Below are 21284 nucleotides of genomic sequence, written 5' to 3'. Positions count from 1 at the left end.
TATAGTTTATGTTTTCAGATTCTTCAGAATTTTTCTCCCTTTATCTTTCCCTTTCTTTTATTGTGACAAACGTAAACAAAAGTAAAAATAGAACTCAAAGCAATCAAAGACTTCTTATAAGCCCAGACGCTGGATAAGTTGCCAGTACAGTGTGTAATTTAAGTAGGCGTTATTCTTACGGCTTTATGTGTGAGAAATAAGATTTTCAAAAATGTCTTATTGTTGGGGCTTCGCACTTCCCTCAACCCTTTTTTACGCTCACGTTTAGACTGTATTTCACTGAATGTTTTTTTTAAGCTTTGCCTCTCGCTCAGACTATCTTTTTGGGCTTTTTCTCCAAATAAATGAAGAAACAAGTTTTTTTTAACTGAAAATAAGGAGCAACGTTGAAACTCATAACAAACAGAAATCACTCTCTATTTGAAGGGTTCCCCCTCTTCAATACCTTGCTCTTTGCACTGAAGCTATTAGCACTCTTAAAAAGGTCCTATTTTAATTATACGGCCCCTGTTTTTCAATAGCTGTTCTTAAAAATTGGGACAAATAGTCAAGCTTTAGCGTAATTAAATAAAAAAAAAACTAGTTTTTTTTAACTGAAAGTAAGGAGCGACATTAAAACTTAAAACGAACAGAAATTACTCCGTATATGAAATGGGTTGTCCCCTCCGCAGTCCCACGCTCTTTACGCTAAAGTTTGACTCTTTGCCACAATTCTACTATTTAAAACAATTAAAAACTTTAGCGTAAAGAGCGTGGGACTGCGGAGGGGACAACCCATTTCATATACAGAGTAATTTCTGTTCGTTTTAAGTTTTAATGTCGCTCCTTACTTTCAGTTAAAAAAAAACTAGTTTTTTTTATTTAATTTCTGAACGTTTTTGAATTAATGCATGTTTGATTTTGGCTCTCCGCACATAAATTATTGAAATGAAATTAGTATATTAATTTTTTTTTTTTTTTGCTAAATGGCTTTCTCTTAGTTTTGATCAGACGATTTTGAGAAATAAGGGGTGAAGAAGGAGGCCTAGCTGCCCTCCAATTTTTCGGTTACTTAAAAAGGCTACTAGAACTTTTAATATTCAACGAACGTTTTTATTAGTAAAAAATATACGTAACTTAAGAATTAACTTACGTAACAAACTTTTATATTTTTATATTTTTATTATGTGTACGAAGGGGTTTGTACCCTCGTTAATACCTCGCTCTTTACACTAAATCGTAAGTTTTGTCCCAGTTCTTTAAGAATGACCCCTGAATCAAAAAGGCCGTAGAATAAATAGTTGAAATCACTAAAAATATTTTTGCATAAAGAGCGAGGTATTTATCTCCTCCTAAATACCTCGCTCTTTATGCTAAAGTATTTTTAGAACCCCTCATATGCTTAATAATCTCTGTTCGTTTTAAATTTCAATGCTATTCCTTACTTTCATTTGAAAAAACGTTTTCATGTTTATTTTTTCATTGTTTTTTTATAGTAATGCTAGAAAATCCTGCGCCCTTTTCATTGAATTTTTCTTCCGCCATGACATATTCCTCAAAGGAAAGATCCTCCCACAAAGCCCTCTCCCATCAACCCCACCCCCCAAACCAAAAAATCCCCATGAAAACGTCTGTACACTTCTATATAACCAATACTATATGTAAACATTGGTCAAAGTTTGTAACTTGCAGCCCCTCCCTCAGGGATTGTGGGGGAGTAAGTCATTCCCAAAGACATAGTTATAATGGTTTTCGACTATGCTGAACAAAATGGCTATCTTAAAATTTTAATCTGTTGACTTTTGGAAAAAAAGAGCATGGGAGGGGGCCTATTTGCCCTCCAATTTTTTTGGTCACTTAAAAAGGACACTAGAACTTTTCATTTTCGTTAGAATGAGCCCTCTCGCGACATTCTAGGACCACTTGGTCGATAAGATGACCCCTGGGGAAAAAACAAAAACAAACAAACAAATAAACACGCACCCGTGATTTGTCTTCTGGCAAGAAATACAAAATTCCACATTTTTTAGATAGGAGCTTGAAATTTTTGCTATAGAGTTCTCTGATATACCGAATGCGATAGTGTGATTTTCGTTAAGATTCTATGACTTTTAGGGGATGTTTCCCCCTTTTTTCCAAAATAGGACAAATTTTCTCAGGCTCGTAACTTTTGATGACAAAGACTAAATTAATTGAAACTTATATATTTAGAATCAGCGTAAAAATTCAATTCTTTTGATGTATCTTTTAGCATCAAAATTCCGTTTTTTAGAATTTCGTTTACTATTGAGCCGGGTCGCCCCTTACTACAGTTCCTTACCACGAACTGTTTGAAAAGAAAATAATTCGGTATTTCGGGGCTTCTGACATTATTACTCCTTTGCGGAAGTTAGGCTCAAAATTGAAAAAGGACTATATTTTTTCTCTGGGCCCCTTCCACCTCTTAGTTCGTTTATTTTCCCGTTAGTTTTCACCTGTTTTCGCTTTATAGTTGTGTTATCTCTTAGCAGTTCTTTCGTTAGTTGAGTTATGGTTGTGGTATATATGTTTTATCGCTCGTATAGTTGTGTTATTTTCAAATTATACTCCATAATAGAGAGGCTCCGAACACCCAGCATTGTATGTTAAGCTCTTAATTTGACGTTTTTTTCTAACGTGACCACATTCGTCCTGCGCCCTTTTCATTGAATTTTTTCCCCCATGGCATATTTCTCCAAGGAAAGATCCTCCCACATAGCCCCCTCCCTCAACCCTACCCCCAAAACCAAAAAAAAACCCTGAAAACGTCTGTACACTTCCCAATAACCATTATTATATGTAAACACTGGTTGAAGTTTGTAACTTGCAACCCCTCCCCCAGGGACTGTGGGGGAGTAAGTCATCCCCAAAAACATAGTTATTATGATTTTCGACTATGCTAAACAAAATGGCTATCTCAAAATTTTGATCCGTTGACTTTGGGAAAAAAATGAGCGTGGGAGGGGGCCTAGATGCCCTCCAATTTTTTTGGTCGCTTAAAAAGGGCACAAGAACTTTTTATTTCCGTTAGAATGAGCCCTCTTGCGACATTCTAGGACCACTTGGTCGATACGATGACCCCTGGGAAAAAAAAAACAAAAAAAAAACAAACAAACAAATAAACACGCACCCGTGATTTGTCTTCTGGCAAAAATTGCAAAAATTCCACATTTTTGTAGATAGGAGCTTGAAACTTCTACAGTAGGGTTCTCTGATACGCTGAATCTGATGGTGTCATTTTCGTTAAGATCCTACGACTTTTAGGGGGTGTTTCCCCCTATTTTCCTAAATAAGGCAAATTTTCTCAGGCTCGTAACTTTTGATGGCTAAGACTAAACTTGATGAAACTTATATATTTAAAATCAGCATTAAAATGCGATTCTTTTGATGTAGCTATTGATATCAAAATTCAATTTTTTAGAGTTTTGGTTCCTATTGAGCCGGATCGCTCCTTACTACAGTTCGTTACCACGAACTGTTTGAAAAGCAAAATATTGAGAAGGAGGTAACCCTTCATATAAGAAATAATTGTTGTTCGTTTTAGGCTGCTCCTTACTTTCAGCTAAAAAAATTTATTTTTTATGGCACTTGGGATATACCAAGTGATATATAGAGATCGCAAATTATATCGGTCTGTCTATCACAGTTTTGCTAGTTTAGGCACTTCCAGATAAGCTAGGACGATGAAATTTGGCAGGCGTATCAGGGACCAGAACAGAACTTAAAGTGAAAATTGTCATTTCCCCGATTCGACCATCTGGGGGGAGTGGGGGACTGTTAATTCAGAAAAATTAGAAAAAATAGGGTATTTGTAACTTGCGAACGGGCGATCAGATTTTGATGAAATTTGATATTGATGCTTAGAAGATTTGATATTTAGAAGGATCTTGTACTTCAGAACTCTTATTCTAAATCCTGACCAGATCCGGTGACATTGGGGGAAGTTGGAGGGGGAAACCAGAAATCTTTGAAAACGTGAAAATTAAGGTATCTTTATCTTACGAATGGGTGATCGGATCTTAATGAAACTTGATATATAGAAAGATCTTATGTCTCAGATGCTCCATTTTCAATCCGAATCGGATTCGGGGACATACAGGATTGGAGGGTGGAAACAGAAATCTTGAAAACCGAAAATTTTGGAAAACACTTAGAGAGGAGAGATCGGGATGAAACTTGATGGGAGGAGTAAGCACAAGTTCTAGATACGTAACTGATACAATTAGAACGGATCTGCTCTCTTTGGGAGAGTTGGGGGGTCCAGTTCTTTGGCGAGTTCGGTGCTTCTGGACGTGCTAGGACGATGAAAAGTAGTAGGCGTTTCAGGGACCTCAACAAACTGATTGGATAACAGTCGTTTCCCTATTCAACCATCTGGGGGGGGGGGCTGGAGGGAGAGAAAAAAATGAAAAAATTAGGTATTTTTAACTTACGAATGGGAGGTCGGATCTGAATGAAATATGATATTTAGAATGACTTCGTGTCTCAGAGCTCTTATTTTAAATCCCGACCGTATCCGGTGATATTGGAAGAGCTAGAGTGGGAAACGGGAAATCTTGAAAAACGTTTAGAGTCGAGAGATCGGGATGAAAATAGGTGGGAAGAACAAGTACAAGTCCTAGATACGTGATTGACATAACCGGATTGAATCCGCTCTCTTTGGAGGAGTTTGGGAGGTGGGTATTAATTCGGGAAATTTCGAAGAATTGAGGTATTTTTAACTCAAGAACGGGTGACTGGATCTTAATGAAATTTGATATTTAGAAGGTTAAATATCTTTTAACCTTCTAATATCTCTTAAACATCTTAAAAATCATTTCTCAGAGCTCTTATTTTAAATCTCGACCGGCATTAAACCTCTGATTTTCTTTTTAAATCAATCTATTAATTCTTATAATTTTGCTAGATCTCATACCATATGAGCTCAGGGCTCTTTCGACCTCGTCACAAGTGCCATATGAGCTCTTAGCTCTTGTTTTATTTAATTTCGTTTTTCAAATAATACTGGTAGATCTGGCTCAGCCACCATGAAGTATATCCCCCCTCACAAGAAACTCCTCCATGAAAATTTCATCCTACGTAAGGTATGCCCCCTGTCAAGTTTTCTAGACAGTTCCATCCTCGCTGAAAATCCCCTCCTCGTAAAATTTCTTGCGGACGATTCAGCTTGAAAATTATCCTTAGCATACTTTCATTTAAAAAAAAAAATTAATGTCTGATTGGTTTCTCGATCACTCTGAAAAGTCCCCTTCCGTAGAAATTTTTACAGAAATCAAAACACGCAGAAAATAGCCCCCGGAAAGTTCCCCTGGAACTTCTCCACATGTGAAATCTAGTAGGCAGAGATAACGTAATACAATTAACAAGAACTTTGTATATGAATCCTTTCAACCCCCCTCCCCCAGTTTAAATTTTTCCTGAAGCTTTCACCCCTCTTGAAAGTTTCCCTCCCCAAGGAATATTATCCCAATGTAAATCCACCCAAAGTACAAAATCCCCCCCTCTGCGAAAAATGTCTGTATACTTCCCAATAACAAATACTATACGTAAACAACGGGTAAATTTTATAACTTTTAGGCTTCTCCCCACGGACTGTGGGGGGAGGGTCATTTAACCGTTAACGACATAGTTATTTGTTCTTTGGCTATCTCAAAATTTTGATCATATGACTTGGGCAAATAAATGGGCGTGGGAGGGGTTCCAGTTGTCGTCCAATTTTTATACTTAAACATGACACTAGACCTTTTAATTTGTGTTCGAATGCGCCCTCTCCCAATCTTCTAGGACCATTATTCCAATACGATCACCCCTGGAAAAAAAACGAACCAAAAACAAATAAACACATGTCTGTGATCTGTCTTCTGGTAAAAATAGCAGAATTCCATATTTCTGAATATAGGAGCTTGAAACTTCTATAATAGGAGTCTTGGGTACGCTGAATCTGACGGTGTGATTTTCATCAAGATTCCTTGAATTTTAGTGGTGTTTCCCCCTTATTTCAAAATCAGGCAACTTCTCAGGCTCGTAACTTTAGATGAGTATCACTAAACTTGATGAATCTTATATATTTAGAATCAACATAATAAGTTGGTTCTTTTAATGTGTCTATTGAAATAAAACCTTTTTTTTAGAGTTTTTGAGTTTTTTTAGAGTTACTGAGCCGGCTTGCTCCTTACTTACAGTTCGCTACCACGAACTGTTCGATTAACCATGGCTGCATAGCAACTTGATTTTAATTCAAAAATCAACAGACTCGGCCTCTAAAACTATTTACAGCTAATATTACAGCCTCTAAAACTGAGAAGTTGTATAGCTTTGTTATTTCCACCCTCTGTTAACTATTTAAAAAAATTGCCGCTGGTAGTCAAAACAGTTCGTGGTAACGAACTGTAGTAAGGAGCGACCCGGCTCAATAGTAAACGAAACTCTAAAAAACGGATTTTGATACTAAAAGATACATCAAAAGAATTGGATTATCATGCTGATTTTAAATATATAAGTTTCATCAAATTTAGTCTTTGTCATCAAAAGTTACGAGCCTGATAAAATTTGCCTTATTTTGGAAAATAGGGGGAAACACCCCCTAAAAGTCATAGAATCTTAACGAAAATCATAACATCGCATTCAGCGTATCAGAGAATCCTATTGCAAAAATTCTTAAGCTCCTATGTACAAAATTGTGGAATTTCGTATTTTTTGCCAGAAGAAAGATCACGGGTGTGTGTTTATTTGTTTGTTTTTGTTTTTGTTTTTTTCCAGGGGTTATCGTATCGACCAAGTAGTACTAGAATGTTGCAAGAGGGCTCATTCTAACGAAAATGAAAAGTTTTAGTGCCCTTTTTAAGTGACCAAAAAAATTGGAGGGCACCTAGGCCCCCTCCCTATAAACTCCATTAAAACTTAAACGAACAGAGATTATTACACATATGAGGGGTTATTCTCCTCCTAAATACCCCGCTCTTTATGCTAAAGTATTTTTAGTAATTTCAACTATTTATTCTACGGCCTTTCTGATTCAGGGGTCAAAACTTAAAGAATTGGGACAAAACTTGAGCTTTAGTGTAAAGAGCAAGGTATTAACGAGGGGACAAACCCCCTCATACATAATAAAAATATAAGAATATAGAAGTTTGTTACGTAAGTTAATTCTTAAGTTACGTACATTTTTTACTAATAAAAACGTTCGTTAAAAATTAAAAGTTCTAGTTGCCTTTTTAAGTAACCGAAAAATAGGAGGGCAAATAAGCCTCCTTCCCCACCCCTTATTTCTCAAAATCGTCTGAACAAAACTAAAAGAAAGCCATTTAGTCAAAAAAAGAATTAATATGTGTATTTCATTTTAATAATTTATGTGCGGAGAGCCAAAATCAAACAGGCATTAATTCAAAAACGTTCAGAAATTAAATTAAAAATACACTAGTTTTTTAACAGAAAAGTATGGAGCAACATTAAAACTTAAAACGAACAGAAATTACTCCGTATACGAAAGAGACTGTTCCCTTCTCAACGCCCCGCTTTTTACGCTAAAGTTTTTTATTGTTTTAAAAAGTAGAGTTGAGAGAAAGTCGCTCCTTACTTTCAGCTAAAAAAAACTTGTTTTTTTTATTTAATTATCTCAAAGGACCAGATGTTAAGACCGTCACCGAGCGTATTTTATTGTCTCACCGACAACATGAGTTATTACGCAATATCAGATAATGTATCATTTTTGAAATTCTCGGAAACATGGCAAGGAATTCTTCGTAATCAGGATATGGGTCCGCTTGCATTCACTGTTTTTTTTTTCACCGAGAACATGAATGATTACACAATATCAGATAATGCATCATTCTTGAAATTTGCGAAATTCTTGGAAGACTATTTCCATATTCTTGGGATGATGCCAAAAAAGGGTATTGTCGACTCTAATAGTACATTGGGCCAGGGCCAAAAATGAATGATTACACAGTATCAGATAACGTATCATTCTTGAAATTCACGGAATCCTCAGAAACTGGGTTGCATATTCTCGGGATTATGCATTAAGAAAGGTGCTAACAGTCCTAATAGTACATCGGGTAGGGCTGCGGCCGGGGTGCATAAGGGGATACTACTTACGATACAAACAGTCCTGTTTTTCGGTGCTTTATGCCACCCTACAATGGTGCTATCAAGAAAGATTCATACTAAACGTACAGATTTAAGTATTAGCTTTCAAATAAGCTCTTAGGGATGCTTTCATGTTGCTTCAGTGGCCTGCTAATGCTGGAGAAATCAAAAAGAGACACAACAGTGTTTCATGCTCTTTCTTGAAGTTTCCAAGAAACTGTTATCGCGATTAACTTAAACTGTTAAGATAACAGCCATTAACAGCTATTAATCTAAAACTAAATTTGAATGATTTGTTTATCATTAGGAGTTTTTCAGAACGTGTTATTTAGTACTGACTTACTAAGGAGGCTGGGGGGGTATATAAGGGATAGAGTTGTAGGCTAAGCCTTTACTTGAGGTTTTTTAATCATGGAGACTATCATGGTTCCCTTTGTATGCCTCCCAGCCTTTTACCTCCAGAAACGGCACCGAATATTACCTGCACCACTTTGTGATGGCGTTATCAAGACGAATTTACAAATAGCACGTAGATTTGATTGAGGGGTCTTAATTGAGCTATTAAACATCTCTATGGTTATACAATGGCCTGTTAGTTCTTTCGACGCAAGTGTTGTATGAGCTACCTCATAACACAAAAACATTTAATAGTTGAATTTTCATAGCAACCCCAAACCCTACTTCTTACCATAGTTACAGCGTAAATCAAGAATTAATGTTTTTGGCAGCAAACTAAATAGACTTAGCTGGCAAACATTTGTAGGTTATTGACCTCTGAGATTATTATTGTTTTCTCTGAATCTGTATGTAATATTCTTTATTTTTACCTTTTCAAAATTATGAAACTATTTTTATGTATCTGGTCAATATTTTGATGAAATGTCATAATACCAAAACACGTATTAACATCCCCGTCGCTACAAATAGAAAGTTTTTTCTCAACAAATTATTATCATCATTACTCAACTATGGGTTCGCGACTTTACAAAAAAAGGATTTCATCCCCTGAAGAAGTTTATGCATAAAATAGCTTTTAGTTATTACCTTATAGATTTCAGTCAAATGTGCATATAAAGTTACAACTTCCCCCTTCTATATACTCTCTATCGTAGGAGCCTTAAAATGTTTTTGGTCTTAGCTGCTGTTGCTATAGGTCAGCATTCAGCTCAGTTTTACCAGATGTAGCATAATTAGGCTGAAAGTAGCATAATTAGGAAGTGAAAGCATCCAAGCATAATACTCCTAAAGATAGCATAATCGTAGCATAATCCAAGAAAATGTAAACCAACTTATAACATCACATCTAAAAATATAACAAACTTGATACTTTTTTTAAACGTATTTGCCATTGAGTCCATCTATGTGCTTAAGCTGCTGTTACAGCTGAGAAACAAAAGATTATCAAGTAATTTGCGAGGATGGTTATGAGGATGGTGATCCTTTTTGAATTCTCTTCAGTTTGTAAATGCCACGGTGGCTCTGGGAACCAAAAGAAACAATACTCCATCACTAATTGTAGTAGTGAATGGATTTCAAAGTCTCATGCAAACACTTAACAGATACTAAATCCCGATGGTGCAAGCTGCCATAAATTTTTAGTGATTCTAAGAAGGAAGACCCGAGCAAAATGACCACACATTTATGTGGAGAAAGATGCATGAAACAAGAAACTTCACTGGAGAGAGTTTTCTTCAAATATCGCAGAACTAGTCAAGAGGGTTTTAACTGCAATTCTAACTGCATTGAAAATGCAGACTCGGAAACAATTTTTTTTTGGATGAGTGATGTTTAGACTGAAAAGGGAAATAAATTGAAGAAAGAAAGGATTGAATCCATCCTGGTCATGAAGTCACAACTAAGAACGAAATATACATTTTGCAGCAGATATTTCCCTACATACAATCAGATAAGGGTCTACGATTCTGAAAACTATTATGTAGCCCTCCCCCCCCCCCCGAAAGCAATCTTTGTTCCGAAAGCAAACATTGAAAGATTCATGTATATGAGTTGCATTTTTTTTACGTATATGAATAAAAATTTCGATGATGAGGGAGGGTACTATGTTTTCAAAGTCGACCACTCCTGGAAAAAAGACTTTTGCTTTCTTATTGAGTTAGAAAAATATTAATATTGTTATCAGGTTATATTTTATTCAAAACTTTAATGAAGATAATGCAGAGTCATCATCAGAAAAATGCCAACATGCAATTAATTAACTTCCCCATGAATTCCGAGAAAATAACAGAAAGTGTAGCATAATTCTGTGGAAAAAAGCATAATTTTAGGCTCAGGAAAGCACAATCCTCTCTTTGCGATCTGGCAACGCTAATTCAGCTCCTGCCTCTACTGTACGTTAAGCGTCTTAGTTTAGAAGCTTATTGGGTAAATCACGAAGGGTGGCTGTTTTATTATAGCCTATTATATCTTTAATGACAATCAAAAGGTTTTTAGATGAACCTAGTGGTCTTTTAGGGATTCGCTGCATGAATAGTAAGGATATATAACTGAGTTTTAGAGCAGTAAGATATAAACACATATATATATATATATATATATATATATATATATATATATATATATATATATATATATATATATATATATATATATATATATATATATATATATATATATATATATATATATATATATATATATCGTAGGGAGTGAGAAAACTCCCATTTCCTGGGCTTGGCCAGACATAGTTGGAGGACGTAGGACCACGCTAATATAAAGTCTGCATAACATATATATATAACATAAAATGGTTTTTATGAAATAGTAAATGCATATTCAACCAATATCAAAAATCACCATAAAAAAATGGGCAAAATAAATTGAAAAAAATACATATAAGATCGTATTATAGGTTGAAATATAAATTAGTTTGTGTTATTATAGTCATTAGCAGGGTGCAAAAGAGCTTTTGCGCCTCGTTGTGGATCAAAGGGTTAGACTTTTTAAGTTTGAGCTTTTAGATTTAGTTGTATTCAAACCAGTCACCAATGGTTTCTGCCCTAAATTTTGCTTAACCAAGAAGCGAAATAACAGCAACGGTATACTAAACAGTTTCTGTATACCTGATTACGAAACGCTAGCTCTATCTGTCCTTTAAGGACAGCTACTGAATATATAATCGACTCCCTCTTTTAAAGAGAGTACCGGGGTATTGTGAACTTTCTCTCCTGGGTATTAAAAAGAGAATAAACCATTTGTTTTTTCACTTTGTGGTTGTGTTCAAGATGCCTATGGATCGCTTATCTGGTGAGTAAGACTTCTTAATTTGAGTTCCTAGACAGGGGGGGGGGATTTCGCCTGGAAAATTTGAAAAAAAATGGAAATTCGCCTTAAAAATGTGTTTTTTGTGTGTCACGTCGATCTATCGACTCGTGAAATTTTGATGAAGAGCATCGTAGTTGCTTGTCATTCCTGAAATGACAAGGATAGTTTAATATAATAATCAGATTAGCCTATTCCCATGTAAGTTGAACGATATATAACTTTTTCTTGAATAATAATCAACCCAGATGAGTGACAAGGTCACATAAGCAGATATCTTTTGTGGTGGGTAGGTGCTGCAGGGGCAAGGATGGATCGGATCTTGAGCAAAATCTTAGGGGGCTCAACGTCACAAGGGTGCCAAAGATTCTGCAAATTGACAAGTTTATTTTTAAAAAAAGAGTAAAAAACAGAAAAAAAACGAATGAGGGCACCAGAAACAATCTTGGCGATTTGTCTGAAAATGTAAAAAATTCCGACGGAAGATGCTCTGTTTGAATTTGTGTTTGTCTTTCAACATGTTAATTCAACGGGACTATGAAAGGTCCCATACAGGTGTAGGGCTACGCCTACTATGGAGAGGATGGAACACCATCCTTGGAGTACCGAGCATTGTGGTCTCTTCCTAGAGGCATTTGGAGAGTTACAAGTAGCCAGGGACATGTTTTCAGTATTTGTATGTGGAGGTAGCAGAAACTAGAGACTTGGGTGCAAGATCAGTGAAAACCCAATTTACTGGTGATTTTTACCATTCGCAATAATTTATGAAGTTTGGCCCTTAGGAGAGGCATGGCAAACACATTTTCTGCCAAACGACGTCCCTGCAAAGGGATCAATTTAATTTGAAGGGATTCAAAGTTACGTTTTTCTTTCAACTTAAAAAAAGTGCAAATACTTGGTCACAAACGGAAGCCAAGGAATTTACGAATTCCGAATTTGATGGTATAAAGACAGTCTTACTTTCTGCAAAATTATGTGATATAGTCGGTTCTTTTCTAGCTATTCTTCAATGTTTGTTGTCAAATTAATACATGCGGGAAGAATGGGGTATTTCCGTCTTCCATACAAACACTGAACGATATCAGAATTGTCAATATGTAAATGCCTATGCAGTTTCGTTTTGTACAGCTAGGGTTTAATAATGAAGTTCTCTACTGTATAACTGGCTGGTCCTAGTAAATTTCAAAAATGTCCAAATCAAATATATCGAAGTTAATTCCTGACCCTAACTAGCCTGGAACTTTAGCTAACTAAATATAATTGGCTATGTCCATAACTCTAGAGAAAACCCATTTATTTTCAATGTGGGAAGGGGGCTAAAACCCTTTGTTCAGGGCTTTAGACTGTGGAAAATTGATTGTCATCGTAGCATTTCCGTTCCCTGATATTTTCTTCCACTTTGGGTGAAAATTGATGTAAACTGTAATTCACCTCAATAGGCTTTTCGACTATGATGACTCCAATGAAGCAATTTTCTTCTCGATGTGACTGAAACTTTGAGGTGTTTCATGCTTTTTCGAAATTCTCATAGGTTTGTTTTTTTCAATAAACTTTTACTATTAAAATTAACCAAAATATCAGTGATCATTCCTTAATCAGCCTCAAATGACAATTTTTATCACTAGACAGTGTTTTTAAAACCACTGTTTTTTAGACTTTTGGTTGCTGTGGGCCGTGGTTTTCTCTTCACTAGGCCGAACCCATGATAAATAATGCGTGAATGGCTGACTGGGGGAAGCTTTGGTTCAACGCCCGATGAAGTTCAAAGATTGTAAAGATTTCTCCAATTTTCTTGTATTATCAACTTTCGCAGTTTCAAGTTTCTTGTGTTTCCCAGTGTTCAACTATTTTTTAATGACCCCCCCCCCCTTCCACCCAAAATAAGGCATTCTTGCTGGCATAACTGTTGCGAGTAAAATAATATAAAAATGGACAACTTAAATGAAATATAAGTTCAAGGGGGAATACAACTTCAATATCATAACATTTGGTAACCGACAAGATAAGCTAGAAAGAACTGTAAGAATAAATGACAGGTCGTGAAAAGAGGTACTGGAATAACTCAATTCTGATTTTGAAAATGAACCAAGTACTGTAGATGATACAGAGGAATAGCAAGATAATCCAGAATTGCTTCATTTGGTTCTTGGCTGTTTGTTAAAATTTTTGAAGAAGTAAAAAACATAAAAATTCAAGAGCGATGCCCGACCCACTGTAAGTTTTTCAGGGACATTGAACCTCTTGGCTCGCGCTTTTCAAGATGGAAGCAAGCCCATTGGTTGATTCATGTATCAAGCGCCCTGAGGTGCTTAACGGAATTAAACGTGTTTCGGTGATGTCACGATGTGACGTCACGTAAGAGTCTGCGAGATATATTTGACCCATTTTGTCTGACGAAATGAAAGGAATTCGAACGTTTTAAAAAGGCTTTTCACTCACCGTTCTTAAAAGACAGGACAGATCAGCACAAAACACAAGAGGATGGTATGCTTGATATGACAAGCTAATGTCTTTGACAATCATTACTAACAATAAATAGGTTTTACAACTAAAGCAAGGCGCAAGGGCGTAACTAGGGTCTTCTCGAAAGAGGGGGAGAAAAGGACCCAAATACTACACAAGTATTGTTTTGCATTTGTGCAGCTGAAATGGTTTCGATGCCAGAAAACATCCCCTTGGCTATGTCTGTGACAGCAGGGCCCACGTCATAGTGAGAATTGATTTTTATATGTTATGGAGGATTCTTGGGCTTGGATCAAAGCAGAAAATTGAAACAGGGTGGGATTGTTGAGTGCTCGCCAGTGATTAGGCCTTCAGCAGTTTAACGCTACGATGGTTTTCACATGTGTAATGTCAGTAAATTGACATGGCTCATTCTTTTCTCACGGGTACTTGGTGAGAGTTCAGTTTTCCGAGGTTTAGAGGGAATAGGTTTTGAGGGTCTTCGTGGCAACACTGCTCCACCATAACCGCTTTAGCTAGAGAAGAATTGCTCAAGTCTGAATTACTGTGAATAAGTGCATGTATAATTTTACTTGAGAGACGGAAAAAAAATAAAAAAATTCCCGCAAAAATGACACAATTCATTTGCCACATATGGCACAGCTTATTTGAAAGGGCCGAAGGCCGAAACTTTTCACAATCCTCGCCGAGTGAATAGAGGGCCTTCAAAAGGCCCGTGAATTGAACTTTTTTTTTTAGAAAAAAAAACCGTGAAGAAAATGAAAGGCTATATAATCTTTCTTAATTCTGGAAAGGGCGTTACTTGTCATACGACATTATAATGTTTATTAGTTATGATTAGATACATGCTTAATTAACCTTGCTAATTAACCTTTCATGTCACCCGACATCATCCATGTTACAGGCATAGCCTAAAATATATAGTGAATCAACAAGGATAAGAGAATAATTAACCCTCCCCTGCCTCCCCAACCTCTTTCAATATTTATCTGATGCTTTACGGAGCCTTAGAAATTTTTGGCATAAAACGCCCTTTTTTGAGGCTTCGGGTGCACTTTTTCCCTCCCGCATGCATAAAGTTCCACTCATTCCCCTCCATAACAGCTGCTGAACAGTTGTAAAGTGTTATACATAATTTTATCGAGCGTCAAATGAATCAAACTGGTTAAATAAAGCTCTGAATAAATTTCTATATTTACCTTTTATTTCTTTTAAACTACGCCTATCCTTGCGAATGAAGGCGACATCGCTTTGCATTACCACCTTGGAAAATCAGTATACAATTTGCCCATAATTTTAAATGGATTGGTAATTGTTGAATTTCTTAACGATGGTTTTATTTTAACATCTTTACGGCAAAATCGTTGCCTTGTGGGCAAAAACGGGAAAGAACGCCACTTTACTGCACAGTCTTTTTTGCCACTTAAAAAGAGGAGTGGCACTTACAATTTCCATTCTAATGAGTCTTTTGCGATTTTTACGGTAATTAGATCCATACAATCCCCCTGAAAAAATAAAATAAAAACGCACCCCCTATTGTATCTCTCGGAAAAAATACAAAATTCCCATTTTTATAGATACGTAATAGGAACCTCTGCAATAATTATCTCTGATATGCTGAATTTTATGATGCAGGTTTCACTCGCATTTTCGCGATCACTCGCATTTTTGGGATGTTTTCTCTTTCAAAAATGCCGGAAAATTTTCTCAGACTTCGGGTGGGTAGCTTTTAACTTCATGAATTTTATATATTTAAGATCATGGTTACGGCGTCAGACATAACCTAGTTAAGAACGAACTCTATCCCATCACCCTAAAAAACAGATTATTTTGATGCATCTTGTTATCAAAAGTCCTATATTTGAAGGTTCGGTTACGAGTCTCTCCTCACTTAGTTCGCAACCTCGTGCTGTTTGTCTGTCTTGAACTCCTTACTAACTTGATCTTCTTTAGCTCCCGATTTTTGGAATTTTTTTTTCTGTACTATTTGCTGTAACTTTATCACGGTTTAACCCAGTGGATTTCAAACTTTGAGCCGTAGTCCAGTACCATCTCAAGGGTAACCCAAAATATTTGAATAAAGCTCAATCTGAATTTACTTCTTTAGAAATCTCTGGTGGAGTTGTCCTGTGATAATAGATTGCAGACGAATTTTGGTAGCATGGAGCTTTACGATTTTCTTATATGAAGAAGAAAAAGAATATACGTTCCTTAATTGTAAAGCTCTACAAATATTAAGTCTGTTTGCAACGTCTTACTGGTCCAAAGCTGGCTTTTCGACTTTCGTAGCAAGGAAAAGTAAGGGTCACATGAAAAGTAAAGTGACCAAGGAATGAGGGCCACCGTATTCAATTTTTTTCCGAGATCTGAAAAGTTGTGTACTGAACAACAATCCCATCCCCCTTGTTAACGATTTAGATAATGTTAATCATCATTCGATGTTCAATAGATTGTTTCTGAATTTAAAATTTATGTTCAAAAAAGCTAAATACAGCTAAATATTGAGTTTCCCAGTTAAGGCAACAATAACGCACGGCGTGGCATTCGCTCCTAAAAATTCATGTGGTTCATTTTAATTTAACGGTTAATACAGAGACTTCTTTTAAAGCTTCATAAAACCAAGCTGCTTCACTTTATGTTTGAAAAAATTATGTACAGTGATGTATAATTTTGTATCAGCTATTATATAGGAGGGCCAGTGGACCAATGTATAGGTGGGAATGGGGGTTATCTGATGCCTTAAAAAGAGCATTTTTATATCTAAATTTGGCTATAAACTTTCCATGAGTGTTTGGGTTTAAATACAACAGGGTATGGGGGAGGTACGAACTACTCATTAGTCTCCCTTCATTTCAATTAACCTTGAAAATATGTGATGCGGGGTGATAGTTCCCTTCTTATTACAGTTTTTTTTTTTCTGTGACACAAAAGATTAAATTAAGAAAGAGGGGCATGTTGAGTGTCGCCAGGAATTTTCCGAAAAAAGAGATGCAAGCATCACAGTGAGGTTTTTTGTCGACTTTTTGTTTGGAAATACTGGGTTTTGTGTTTACTTTTGATACAGAAGCAGTTACTTGGCAATTAACTGTAAGTAAGATAGGAGTCGTGCTTATAGTAACCTAAAGTTGAAAAAAAGGATGTAATAGAAATATATATATTAGAAGAATCAGCTCTTTATGATAATTCGATATATATCAAATCCGTACTTTTTGTCGACAAAATTTTGGAAATATTGGGTCTTATTTTTATTTTTGGTATTTTAAGCAGTTACTTGACAAAGAACTGTAAGCATGGTACGAGTCGTGCTTATAGTAACTTAGACTTAAAACAAAATTTATAAAAGAAATATATACATTTCAAGAAACAACTCTTTATGATATTTCCAGGAATATAAAATTCGTTAAATTTAAAGTAACCCAACAAAAGTTAATTGCCAGAGAGGATTTCCCCGTTTACGAAAAAGAGGGAGACATTCGCAGCTATGCTTTTTCGTTTGTAAAGTGACTTGAATTTCAAATTCAACTAGCTAATCTTCCATAATTTTTCTTTTTTTTAATGGATTCGGGCACTTTACCCACTTATTACTGCATAGAAGAAACGAATTGGCAAAGAAATTGTGTCTATCTTCAGGCAAATATTTACGCTACCAATCTAAAGAACATTTCTTTAGAAATATTCTATTTAGAAACATTAGAAAAAACTATTTCTTTTAATTTAATTCTCGTAACATCTGTCACACAGAAACTTCTTCTACTATTTCTTCTATCTTATTTTTATTTCTCTTATATTTCTATTTCTCTATTTCTCTTATTTCTTCTATCACACTTAAAGTGTTTTCGCTGATATTCCAAAATGTGTTTCAAACTTTTCTCCCTAAGATTATACGGTTTATAATCTCTCGAAATTTTTTACTGCAAAATGTTAGTCATTATTTACGTAAAACCTTGTAATTAACCTGACTCAATACAATCACAAACGATGCGCAAATTTCATGGGAATTTAGGTATGAGAGGACTTCGACCGAATTTGTGGTTCTTTTTTTTCTTAAATAATATTATATTATCATGCCTAAAAACGAAAGAATTTATCTCATATTTTCATACTTAACAGGAAAGCGAAAATAAAATTTTTAAGCTTTTCGTGGGAACAGCTTTTTGTTCAAGGACTTGAATAAGAAATATGCAGTAATTAGTGTTTAGATGAATTGCATACGTAGTCCCTAAAAATTTGTTATACGGTATTTAAGCAAAAAACGCTAAAGCATTGGTTGTCCCAACAATGGTCAGGACACCTCGTATAGCCATCTTGTGTGAAGTGAATACGCCTTTTCAGATGTGACAAGCGGATAATAATTCGCTTGAGGAATTCCTCAAGGGTGATAATAATTCGATATAGGGACAGAAGGTAGAATAATAATTTGAGTATAATTTATAGTAAAGATATAATAATTCGTTGTAAAAACATAAAGTAGAGGTGTTTTCTTACCACTATGCCATCAGAGTACCGTTCTTACGTCTTCTCCGACTTCACAGTGTTATTGTTTCAGCTTGATACAGTTAGGAAATTAATTCTATAGTTAGGAAAATATATTTCGCTGTACAAGTTCTCCGTTATCGCTTCATAAGTGTAGCGTACAGCTTGTGCAGTTTAGTTCAAAAAAGTAACGCATCAATGTGAAAGGGGCCTTACGATTTTTTACAGCTTTGTCTAAGCCAGTTAATGCATTGTACACATAATATTGGTTAAAGTTCAGCACACTAGCCGCAGATAACCAGTTCTTTGGTTCAGTACTTTCTTGGTAGTTTTTAAAGAATCTTGGGGTTTTAAAATTTACCTTACCTTTTGATGGGTACCCTGGCCTAAACCGTTTCTTAAAAAAATTGAAATTCTTGTCTGCAATCCTCGTCGTTTTTAAGATATCGAAAAGAATAACTCTTAATCCACGCCAACAAATACGCAGGAAGGATAGTTTTGTCTATGCTCTTGAGACTAAGCTATGCCCAGTCAAAAATTCCATTATGCTTCTGTCAAGAAAGCGAGCAAAGAAAACTAATATTTCTAACATTACTTTTTTAATAAACCAAGGACAATTATTGACCTTCATACTATAGCCAGCCCGCTGGAATCGTGACTCCAGTAAAGACTCCAGCGTTTTTTTTTTCCTACCGCAAGGGTAACATGTTACAGTTTTACCAGCCCTTCCCAATAAGAGTGCATACTACCACGCCCAAAATGAAAATTACTTTTTTGGCTAAACATCTAATAACATTGGATCTAGACCTTGAATTGATATAGACTTTTTTCAATGTGCTTGATTGATGTTTTTCCTACTTTCTCAGTAAGCCTCTAATTTGAAAAATGTGCAGCGAATAGCAATAAATCATTTTCGGCTATTTTTAATTTGCCCAAAAAAGAAGCTTTTGATTGCTTTACTCTCAATCGGAAGTTAACGGCAGTCTAGCGACTAATAAATCATCTAAATTTAATCTTGAACATTTAAGCTTGAAATAATATTTTACATGTTCAGATTATAATCAGGTTTTAGGTTTAGGTTTTTTTATAATTACATGTTTATGTTTTTTACATGTTTAAACAATTACATGTTTAGGTTTTTTTATATTTTGGACTGGCGTTTAGAAATATTTAGAATATAGAAATAGTACTTAGATTATAATGTTCCCTTACTTTCTCTGTAAGGCTCTAGCTTGGAAATTTGGTTTCAAAATAAATGTTCTTGGAACCAGAGATTTGCCTTAAAAGAAAAAAAAATCATTAGTGCATTTTCAGTCGGAAGACAAAGGCTTGTTGGAGTCTGTACTTTCTAAGCTTGAGATCGTAAGACTTTTTCGGAAAAGAACCCTTGTAACTGTTAGGTTTATGACCCTGAGAATATATTCTAATGAAAATCACAGCAATAAGAGTAAAATATACTTTTTGATCGATTTCAATATGAGGTTCTCTCTCTACGGCAACAATCTGACATTAAAATGCCTTTTTTAAGCACCCCCCCCCCCGCAAGTACATTGATTCACCACTCATCCTCCATAATAGCTGACACGCAATTATACATCCCTAATTATAATTTCATGAATAATCTAGTTAATCAACTAGTTAGCATTAAGATAAATGACAATATTAAGCATTTATCTTGGATGAACTACGTGACTTTCCAGGAACGAAAACGTCACCATGTGGCATCTTTTTGTGGCATCACTTTTTTTCCAATTGGGAAATTCTTTTCCAAGTGCTCAATATTCACTTCTGGCCTCAGAGTGAAAAGATAAGGAAAATTATAATGAAACTTCGGATTCTGAATTTTATCAAATCACAAGAAAAGTATCCACGGAGGCAGGGCGTATTTTGTTAGTTTTGGAAAAATTCAGTCAAGGAAAGGGATACCACGTGACTTTCCAGGAACGAAATACCACCATGTGGCATCACTTCTTTTCCAATTGGGAAGCTCAATATAAAGTTTATTGATAGTTTTAAATTCGATTGTCTATCTCAGATATTTCAATCGATAACAACGCGGTCATTGGGAACCGTAGTTTTGTGCCGAAAAATGGCAAAAATCGCAACTTTCTTGTGGTAAAAAGTATTGGTCACTTAAAAAGGCACTCAAAGTTTTAATTTCCGTTCGGTTGAACCCTTTCCCAATCTTTTAGGACTATTGGTTCTGTGCGATCATCCCTGGGGAAAAAGCAATTACACAGCCATCTCTGGTCGTTCTTCTAGGGCAAATAACACAAAATTCTGCGTTTTTATGCATAGGAGCTTGAAACTTCTACATTAGGATTCTATAATAGAGTGAACTTAGCGCTGTGATTTTCTTCAGATCGCTTGATTTTCGGGGGGCATTTCTCCTCTTTTTATAAAATCAGGGATAATTTCTCAGGCTCATAGTTTTTGATGGTCATCATTAAACAAAGCGAATTTTATATATTTGGTATCAGCATAAAAGGCTCGTTCTTTCGTTTTTTGTCAAAATTGTTTACTTTACAGTTTCAATTACTATTGAGTCGAGTCGTTCATTACCTATAGTTTGTTGTCACGAACGACTTGATTTTGTGGCGGGGCGTTATCAGGCATTAAGATGGCATTAGGGCGTTAAAAGGTTACTATTATGAGATTGATGGGTTAGTATTGTTTTTAATCGCAATTTTTATAATTTAGAACAAGTGCAAAGCTCAAGCGAATCTGCAAGTTCTAGTAAACATTTTGTGCCGTGCAAGGTGTGTGGAGATAAAGCATCGGGTTACCATTATGGTGTTACATCCTGCGAAGGTTGCAAGGTAAAGAAACTTTGTATATATTCAATGTTTTTTTATTTTATTAATTAGCTCCCCAAGGGATATAAACAGATTACAGATCATGCTATTTTCACGAAAAATTATGAAGCCGTTTCTGAGAAATTCAATGAATAAATAAGTTTTTTTTAACTCAAAGTAAGGAGCGAC

At 35.5% G+C, this 21284-nt stretch overlaps 1 protein-coding gene across 2 annotated transcripts in view; it reads left to right on the top strand.

The window, feature by feature from the left end:
* Positions 1-21284, top strand: part of LOC136037980 (ecdysone-induced protein 78C-like) — a 107243-nt gene that overhangs the window by 25605 nt on the left and 60354 nt on the right. For both annotated transcript variants that reach the window (XM_065720890.1, XM_065720880.1), the window contains one exon: positions 21001-21119. In XM_065720890.1, the coding sequence (XP_065576962.1) occupies positions 21001-21119 (119 nt within the window). The remainder of the gene's footprint in view (positions 1-21000; positions 21120-21284) is intronic.

The sequence above is a fragment of the Artemia franciscana genome, chromosome 2, assembly GCF_032884065.1.
Source record: "Artemia franciscana chromosome 2, ASM3288406v1, whole genome shotgun sequence".
Classification (NCBI taxonomy): Eukaryota; Metazoa; Arthropoda; class Branchiopoda; order Anostraca; family Artemiidae; genus Artemia; species Artemia franciscana.
The sequence above is the reverse complement of the archived record's forward strand: the minus strand, read 5'-3'. Positions and strand labels throughout refer to the sequence as shown.